Here is a 9,548-nt window from a genome sequence, read left to right on the forward strand (position 1 = left end):
GTGTGTGTGTGTGTGTGTGTGTGTGTGTGTGTGTGTGTGTGTGTGTGTGTGTGTGTGTGTGTGTGTGTGTGTGTGTGTGTGTGTGTGTGTGTGTGTGTGTGTGTGTGTGTATATCAATGGTCTGGCATCCAACTCTGTTGAGGGGCAGACAATAGTCAAAGCCTCTGTACAGTCACGGCTGCAGAAAAAAAAAAATCATTTTTGCAGACTTTCTAAAAATCAGATATTCGAAGTAGAAACCCAACAGTAGTAGCACAGGATGATAAGCCTACACAAATCCACGATGTTAATGTCGGTGAGTATCTTTCTATACAAGTGAAAGCACCTGAAACCAAATAATATCGATTCAGATATGTGGGATGAAAACTGGTCAGAAGATGACATTTAAACCAACAGCATTTATTCATTATAGCAATGAACTGAACTAGAAAATTGTGACAACGTATCATGCCGCAATGTTAGTTTTGGAAGTGAATAAAAACGTGATATGTAAAAGTTGTAATTTTTTAATTCTGAATTTGTGACTGTGAAGTTTAACCCTTTCCGTAAGGCCTGTTGCATTTCGTATCCCCTCAACTGGTGAAGGACGTTCATGCAAGAAACGTACGGTTACTCTGAGCATTCGTCACAAAACCTCTTGTGATTTTGTTAAAGTTTACAAGTATTTTCTACATAAAGAATGATGTTATTATAATTACATCTGTCTATTAAAAATGTTATTTATCTATAGTGGTTATCGTCACTCAAGTTGTTAAAAATAGTTTGAGTGCAAGGTGATTATGATTTTAAGTATAAAAATACTTTTCTTCATCTTATGGTTTTGCATAACCCCTAGAGCCTCCTAAATGAATATCAAACGTTTTTTTAGGGTAAATCTTTTTGTATTATATTTTCCATTTTCTCTACCACATCACTAACTAGCTATTATCATCATCAATGTGCAATAAAATGATTAAAATTAGGAAATAGAATAAAACGTACATGCCTTTTAATGTTTTGTAGAACATCTTTAAAGATACCATTTTGGTTATATTGGTCTTTTCCTTGTCAAATATAATTATTTTTTTTTTTTATTTTCCTTTCTTGTCTTTTACCACCTAATCTTCATCTTGACACAAATTAAAGGTATCCTTCAGGAATATTAGTGTCTTTTTAGCCGACATGCACAACCCTCGGCAAAACTTAATGCACTGCATCGTAATATCGTAAGCCTTGAGAAATGATGCGAAGTTTAAACCATTTAATTACGCATTTTGAAACATAACTCAAATATAATAATAAGACCTAAATACAATTGAAACTGTATCTCTAACTATACCATAATGAGGTAAGAAACAGTTGTAACTGCTATAGTCAATCAAGCAGCCAACAATACTACAGTCAATTACATGTGCCCCATGACATCTGCCTGCCAATTTCAAAATAACCAATGTTAGATTGTAGTGTAAAATGAGATCTTTTTAATGACTATATACAGCGTATGTAACCTCTACATGTAGGCTATAAAGCTCAAACAAATCTGTTAGAGGTGGGTGTGGTACCTGTCAATGGTTAACAAAATTTATTACTTGTTTCAACTGCATTCTTTCAGAGAAGTTTGAAATGTACGAGTCAAAAGGTTATGTAAACATCTTATAGTTTGGATGTACATCTACACAACTACCATTGTATCACTGAAGACACTGAGTGCCAAAGTAGAGAATTTTCAAAGCTTGTTGGTCAAGTGCTGAAGTCAAGTTTTTTTTGAAGGTTTCTTTTGAAATAAAGGGCTTAAGACTTGCATAACATAAAACTTTGAATCACAACATACACTATAACATGAATTTAGTTCACATAAATTGATAGTAACCATGTTTAATTAAATTTTGAATGTAACACGGTGACTTGTGTAGAAGTGTTTAAAGAGGTACCCATTGCAAAAGGGTTAAGCAGATAAAAGTTTAAAATTTTTGACAGTGCAACTGTCATTGTTTTATGGTAAGAAATACAGCAAAAGCAAAGTCTTGAGAAATTCTGACAAATTTCTCACAATTGTTAACTCAATAACTTTCAAAATTTAGATTAAATTATGATCATATTTGTTACTTTTTTAGTTTGATTAATATTCTCTAATAACAGATATTTCAAAATAGAATAAAAGATGCAAAAAAAGGCTTTCTTAACCATTTAAAACGGCTGAAAACCATTTTTACTGCCTTGGATTTGCAAAAGGGACTATGTAGCTCCCTCAACCTCCTGTCATTTTGGTCTCTTCACTTAGGCCTCTCTGTTGAAACTGGGGAAGACCTTGAAGAAAACCTCCAACTTATACCAACTTGTACAAATATCTTTGTCATCCTTTGAGATGAGCTTGTCTTACCACAAAGATCTAACACAGACACAAGGCCAAACTGGTACAAGGTTTTATGAGATAGCCATTGCCATGTATACAACTTTTACTTAAGTAAAAAAATTAACACATGTTTATGATCTTTTGACATTCGGTTTACAAAAAATGCTGTAAAACATCAAAATGAAAATTTAAAAAAAAAATCACCAAATTACACTTTACTAAAGATATATTCTAAATTAGTTGTGAATGGGTAAAATTAACACTTATTTCAACTGCAATACATCTTTTTTTTTATCAGCAGGATGAATTCAGGATCACATGTTCTGGATAAGAATGAAACACATACAAACAGCACGAGAAATTAAAACACAAGTATATACATATACAAGCCTAAGTTAATTAAAAATCCCAAGATACAGTTAAACAAAGATTATCATATACAAATGTGTACTAGTCTCTCTTTTCACTTATCAATTTTTTCTTGTAAAAGTTTGTTATAAAGTCATTTCAATTATTTCTCAATGGGATTTACATTAATAACCAGGTTAACCCTAAGGTTAGGAGATGCACCCAAAGGGCCTGAAGCATAACCACCAAAGTAACCATAGGGTTAACTTCAAGTTCAAGCATTCAAGAAGAAATATATATTTCATCTTTGTTTCTAAACATACAGATATAAAATGTATGCTACAGTTTGCTTTACAAATTTATAATTCAGACTTCAATCAGAAATTCAACTGCTTTGTTAGAGTTTACTAAAACGGATCTTTCGTATCAATCAGTAAAAGTCAAGATTCGCTCGTGTAAAAAATATTTAAAAAAATACCTTTTTATCAAGATGTAGCTTAGATACATTGTTTCCAGCTAGAACCTTTAACAGTGGCTTTAAGTCTGAAGCATAGCGACACAGTGGTCCCATTGACAAATACGGACATATTGACTCATGGGCTGGAGGATACTTTCCAGCATTGGATAAGATGCCTATTTCAAAATGATAAAGTAAACAAAACTGAGGTGTATTTTAATGAAATCAGTACAGTTCTTTGTTCATCTTCTTAGTAAACTTATTGTTGACCATCGTTTGTTTTCTGTTTCCTGCTAATTTTGTTTATGAAAGTATACATTCCAAAAGAAATCCAGTTTAAAGTACCATGTTTTTATAAACAAAATAAATGTTTTATAGATGAAAGGATGGAACTAGTGTGTTTCAGAATTAATATAATAAATCTGTTTGTTTTAAAACACAAAACAAAACAACGGGCTACTTGCACCTTGCTCAACTGAACACAATAAAGTTGCCATATGTTGAGTCTGGTTTTATTATACGTTGCATAAGAAGTTTGAGGTAGATTATTGCCTCATAAATGAGCATAACTTACTATGCTCCATAAAGAATTACTTTACATTTGAACATGTACCATAAATCAGATAATATATATATATTCATTTATATAACAAGGCTGAAACAACATATCTGACAAAGGTTAATACAAACAAGTCTTAAGAATTCTATGATACGTGCATAACAAGCTATATGTTACGAATACTTAACACTCTAACATTACTTATATCACACTATGAAATAACATAAGTGCTATATCTATTTACTTAGAATGTGTTGTTATAATGAACAGTTATGTTACTTGTTTTGGAGTTACATAAAACTACATTAAATAGAAAGATGTTTCTACTGACACGTTTCTACGAACATTACTTATGTCACACTATGAAATAACATAAGTGCTATATCTATTTACTTAGAATGTGTTGTTATAATGAGCAGTTATGTTACTTGTTTTGGAGTTACATAAAACTACATTAAACAGAAAGTAAGATGTTTCTACTGAAGTCCACAACAATTAAAGATACAAACCCGAGGTTGGTTTAAGGCCGAAAACACAGTTAAAAAAAGCTGGAATACGGATACTTCCCCCAATGTCAGATCCAATACTAATAACTGATCCAGCAGCACCTAGCAGACACCCCTCTCCTCCTAGCCAGTTAAAGGAAGACAAAACAGAAATATCTGTGACTGAAAATGTTAACGTTATATAGTGATAACAATTAAGTATTTATCAACCTATAAACTGTCTTAAGTACGAAACTGAGATACTTTGCATGTTTAACTCAAGTCAAATCACTTGCTGAAAATACACTTGATATATCTCGATATACAGAAACAAGACGGTACTTTTAATTTCTATAATATGCCGGTCCAAGAATAACTTTTAACACAGTTAAGGCCACATGTTGAATGATAGATTTCACTAAGTAAATACACCTGTCAGTGTTTGAAATCATTCATTTTATAAGAAACCCATCATAAGACATAATGCATGGTATATGCATGAATGACTTCAAACTTTAAAAACTGTTTTAAAACACCCTTACTTGAAGTTTCAGCAATTATAAATAATGGCTCAAAAATAAATATCTGGAAAAGCTATGTTAGCAAAAAATATCTAAAAATTTCATTTACATGTATAAACAAAGTAAAAAAGTTTGAGAGAAATAAAAAGAACATTTCACCATATTAATCTGACATTATCAAAAGAAATACATTGAACAGAATATCAAAAATATCTCTAGTTAAAACTATCGTGGTAAAGTACGAGTATAGAACATTTCACTAGTTAACCTGGATTAATTAGATCAAATATCTCCAGTTAAAACTATCATGGTAAAGTGTGAGTATAGAACATTTCACTAGTTAACCTGGAATTATTAGATCAAATGTCTCCAGTTAAAACTATTACAGCAGAACACGTGTTAATATTACACATGATTACGTAACATTAAGACTATCATGAAAAGAACACATTCAACCTGATAATGTTTGGTTTTTGAATAATAAAAACAAAACATGCATATAATTTTTGCCACTTACTATTTTCTTTAGAAAGAATCCCAACTTTTGAAGAATGAATGGAACGTTTACGACTAAGATTGTATTCAAAACCTGGGATTTTAAATGTTCGTTAGTCCCGTTGAAAAATTAGATTCTTCTATTTAAAAGCTTTCACAGTCTTCAAAGTTAAATTTTGTTACATCGGTCACAAAGTGTCTTTATTAAGAAACATTTTTTGATTTTTCATACAGGATATATTTTCTTAAGATGAACAAAATCTTATCGGCCACATTATAAGGAAAATTAACTAAATTAAAAGTAGTTCAAAATTTTATTTTAAGTTTACCAATTTTGCATTCTTACCTTTATGAAAACGGAATTATAGAACTCCCGATTTGTGATTAATATTGTGAAAACAGTTCTGGTTAACATATATTTGTGTATCCATCTTTACCAAAACTACATATCTGAAGTTTATCAGGAAAAAAATTGGAGAAAGTTTAGATTACAATTAATTTTATTTCAAGAGTTCAATGAACCATTTCACAAACTGTATTCCTAATTTAGTGAAAAACATGAATTTCGACAATATAATAAAATTTTTTTATATTTTATTTAAGAAAGGACCAAAAACCATACATCAACATTGGATTCATTGTGAAAAATCCTTACCAAAGTGAGTCTATGTGGTTCTTGAGAATAGAAACAAGCAAGCATAACAAGTACATTCTATGATAATCAACGATCTAGTAAAATGGAGAAAGTTCCAGATGGAAAAGAAATTGATTAAAACATGATCCACAGAATGTCCCGTACTTAGGCCTTCAGATTGGTAATCTTTCAAACTGGTAATACGAACAGGAGACAGTACAATGAAAGCATTAATAATTTTCTAATAACAGATAGAACTGCAAAAAGTTTGGGATTCAGAAATCATTGATAAGTACCTATATAACAGTTGTATTAACACCAAAGAGTACCTATAACAGTTGTATTAACAGGAATTTGAGCGAAGAATTTTTCTCATAAAAACTAACCATACAAAGTGGTCAAAAATGTTGAAAGCTTTTAACGAAACAAAGCTTTCTAAAAAAGAAGCAAAATTAACAATGGACGAAACAAAACAAAAAAAGATTATAGGTGAGAGTTTTAAATTTTGGAACAATAAATTTTAAAGGAACATCAGGTGTTAGCTACACAAGTGCACTGCCCACCATGGAAACATCAGGTTAGTGAATGTTTGAGTCCATAAATGTATGGGGGGGGTACGAGAATTATGAGGTTAAAGAAAAGGATAAAATTTACTAGAAAAATGGGTTAACTTATTGAACTGTAGCATAAAAAGTTTTTAATTTATCTTTGTTTATCAAGGAAGTTCAATTTGTTTTGAAATTAAAAAAAAGTAATTTAACACTTGCCAAAAGAGCTAACCTGGCATCTTGATGTGGATCCAAATAAAAAAATAAGTCAATCGAGAAAGGTTTGCATTGTTTTGATTAGACAAAGGGATGACGTTTGGAGTAGACCCATAACCCGAATATATATATATATATAAAATCATTAGTTTCAATATTTTATGAAACTAACGGCACAGTAAAGACCAAAGATGCAGTATTAAAGCAGATACGTGATCCATTAGCGATTCTGAAATTAAAAAAGTCATTCCTGCAATGAAGGATGCTATAATACCTGGTATCGTACTACCACAGTATAATACATAGAGATTTCATCATGTCATATTTTCATTAATACTTTGTTTGTTTTCATTTTTGAAGTTGTGCCCAGCTTCATACATCAAGATCTCTCAAAATAACCCTAAATCACCAGTTTCTGGAATGACATTCCCTGTTGACCATCCTAGGCTTAGTACTAAAAGATGCCGGACTGCCTCGTGTGACAGGTGTTAAAAGCGATTTATATTTTCTTGCAGTGGTCGAACATACCATAACAGCAACAATCAAGCTAACTAAAAGTCATATTAAAGATTTACAATTTTTTTTTTGCCTTGTTTTTTTTTCATCCAAGGTAATCAAGATTGAGACAACTAAAAACTCTTATAAAAGATTTCAAGGAAATTCACAATGGATCACTCAGGAGACGAAAAAAGGACTTTCAATAACTGACGATTATTAGGAAAACAAACCACAAGAAGATGTCAACAGAACTAGTAATTCGAGGTATTATTAGACCTGAAAAGTCCTTAAATGCATATTTTTGTAGCTAACTTCTAATTCATCTTTTAGTTCTAAACTCAAAAGCAATATTTGAGAGTGGAGGAAAATTACAACTTTTTACACAAGTTAAGTTTCATCATAAGTAAATTAACGGAGAATATGAGCAACTTGTTTGGTCTAAAAAAATTAGCTACTTAACATTAACCCTATCTCTATGGGTCTTGCTATTGTCACGGGTCAAAGGCCATGTCATCGCATTTGTAGACTTGCATTCAAACTTTTATTGAACTACTATTTTAGTTTATCAATAAGTTTGGTATCAAATTGTAGATAATTTAAATTCTAGTATGATCCATTAGTTAATTTCTTAATTTAAAATTGAATCTTAAAAAAGAAATCCTAAATATCAATTTTTGGTTCCAACTAGATGTTCGTGATGTCCAAATACAAAGTCTATAGTTTCTTACAAAATTAGGAACTCAAATTACCGATAATGACAAGCTAGAATATCAAATATGAACCTCCTATATTTTCTATTTGCTGAGATATCGCTACATGTACTGAACAAACACAGTGGCTCTGCCCACCTTTTTTCATTTTTTGAAAAGACTTGCTTACGTACACTTACTTCTGTCTACAGCATGTGAATAACCAATCGAAAGCTCAGAATGTCCCCCTAGTGACTTTCTCAGCATAATTGAGGTATTCAGTGCCAAACTCATTCTTTTAAAGCTTAGATTCAAAAAAGGTAAGGTGAAACTTTAGTGAGGTCAAAATTTCAAGGTTTTTTTAGGCCCAAATACAGCTTAGTTACTAAGTTTGATGAATTACAGTGGAATTCTATGGTATTTATATAGTAATTTATGATTTTTTAGTTATTTCAAAATGTACGAAACTTTAAAAGAATAATTCGTTTCACGTCCTCCATGTGTGAATTTTGATAAGGCTTAGCAACCTACGGCAAGCAGCAAATAAGTTCAAAGTTCGTAACTAGAAGAGCTAATTACTTTCAATAATTCTTTATTTACTGTTCTATGTTTTAAGAAAAATAACTGAAATTGAATAACTTATTTTAATTAGTAATAATGTATATACATATATAACGTATTATAACTGAAATGTGACTGTATTTTACAAAATACTAGTCCATTAAAACACAGCCAAGACTGGTCACTTTGTAAAGACTAGCTTTATATTCTTGGATACTGTAACATCAGTGCACGTGCGCCATGTCATTGCAACTTCGATAATGTTGGCCAGGCACAGGTGAAAGGTCAATACAATAAAAATAATAAATAAATAAATAAATATATATAATGTTATGAAATGTAGGTCAAATCAAACCAACCCGTACAGATATACAGTAGTGAAAATAAAAGGTAAAAAATAGTTTTTTTTTCTAAAAAAAATTTGATAATTATCTGGAGGTTAAAGATTTTGCATGTGAAAGTGTTTTAATGCACAAAAGTATTTTTAACCTTAAAAGCTAAATTACTTTGCACGTTGGATAGTCAAGATTCGGATAGAAAACATTTTATGAGAAAATTTTTAATTAAAAAAAAATCTTATTACTTGATTTTAAAAATCCTGATATTTTGTGTACAAAAAAGTTTTGTAATGTTTACCAATAACCTGCAAAATTTTGTAAAGACATGCATACATTATCAAAAATCATATTATAAGTACTCTCATGGATACATTCGTGGTTACGTAATGGAAGGGTTAATAGGAGCTTGTACAGACATTGTTCGTGGCTAATAACATACTCGTTAATTCAAGCAATTCCTTACGTTGATCTCGTACACAATTAGATAGGCATGGCATTTTTTATTCTCAAAATTGGTATAACTATTGGTAATTTCCTGTCATGTTTATAGAGGAGTTTTTTTTTAAAGAAAAGTTTTAAACTGACATTTCTTCACAGTTTAGCAGCATTTATTCAGTTATAGAAACTATCTCTGTTTAAGAGTCGAATCCAAAGTGAAGTCAGCTGCAGTTTGTTGATTCTCAATACTTGTCTGTATTATTCTCAGATGTGTTCACTTGTTTAGAGTCGAATCCAAAGTGAAGTCAGCTGCAGTTTGTTGATTCTCAATACTTGTCTGTATTATTCTCAGATGTGTTCACTCATTTAGAGTCGAATCCAAAGTGAAGTCAGCTGCAGTTTGTTGATTCTCAATACTTGTCTGTATTA

General features: G+C 30.9%; 1 protein-coding gene across 1 annotated transcript in view; it reads right to left on the reverse strand.

Annotated features, from left to right (window-relative positions):
* LOC106471671 (fatty-acid amide hydrolase 2-like) overlaps positions 1–9,548 on the reverse strand; it is a gene marked incomplete at its 5' end in the record, with an annotated part of 16,684 nt that overhangs the window by 5,210 nt on the left and 1,926 nt on the right. Inside the window, 2 exons of the mRNA XM_013932287.2 lie at positions 3,159–3,313; positions 4,206–4,325. Of these exons, the coding sequence (XP_013787741.2) occupies positions 3,159–3,313; positions 4,206–4,325 (275 nt within the window). The remainder of the gene's footprint in view (positions 1–3,158; positions 3,314–4,205; positions 4,326–9,548) is intronic.

Source organism: Limulus polyphemus, unplaced genomic scaffold (genome assembly GCF_000517525.1).
Source record: "Limulus polyphemus unplaced genomic scaffold, Limulus_polyphemus-2.1.2 Scaffold4774, whole genome shotgun sequence".
In the NCBI taxonomy this organism is placed as follows: Eukaryota; Metazoa; Arthropoda; class Merostomata; order Xiphosura; family Limulidae; genus Limulus; species Limulus polyphemus.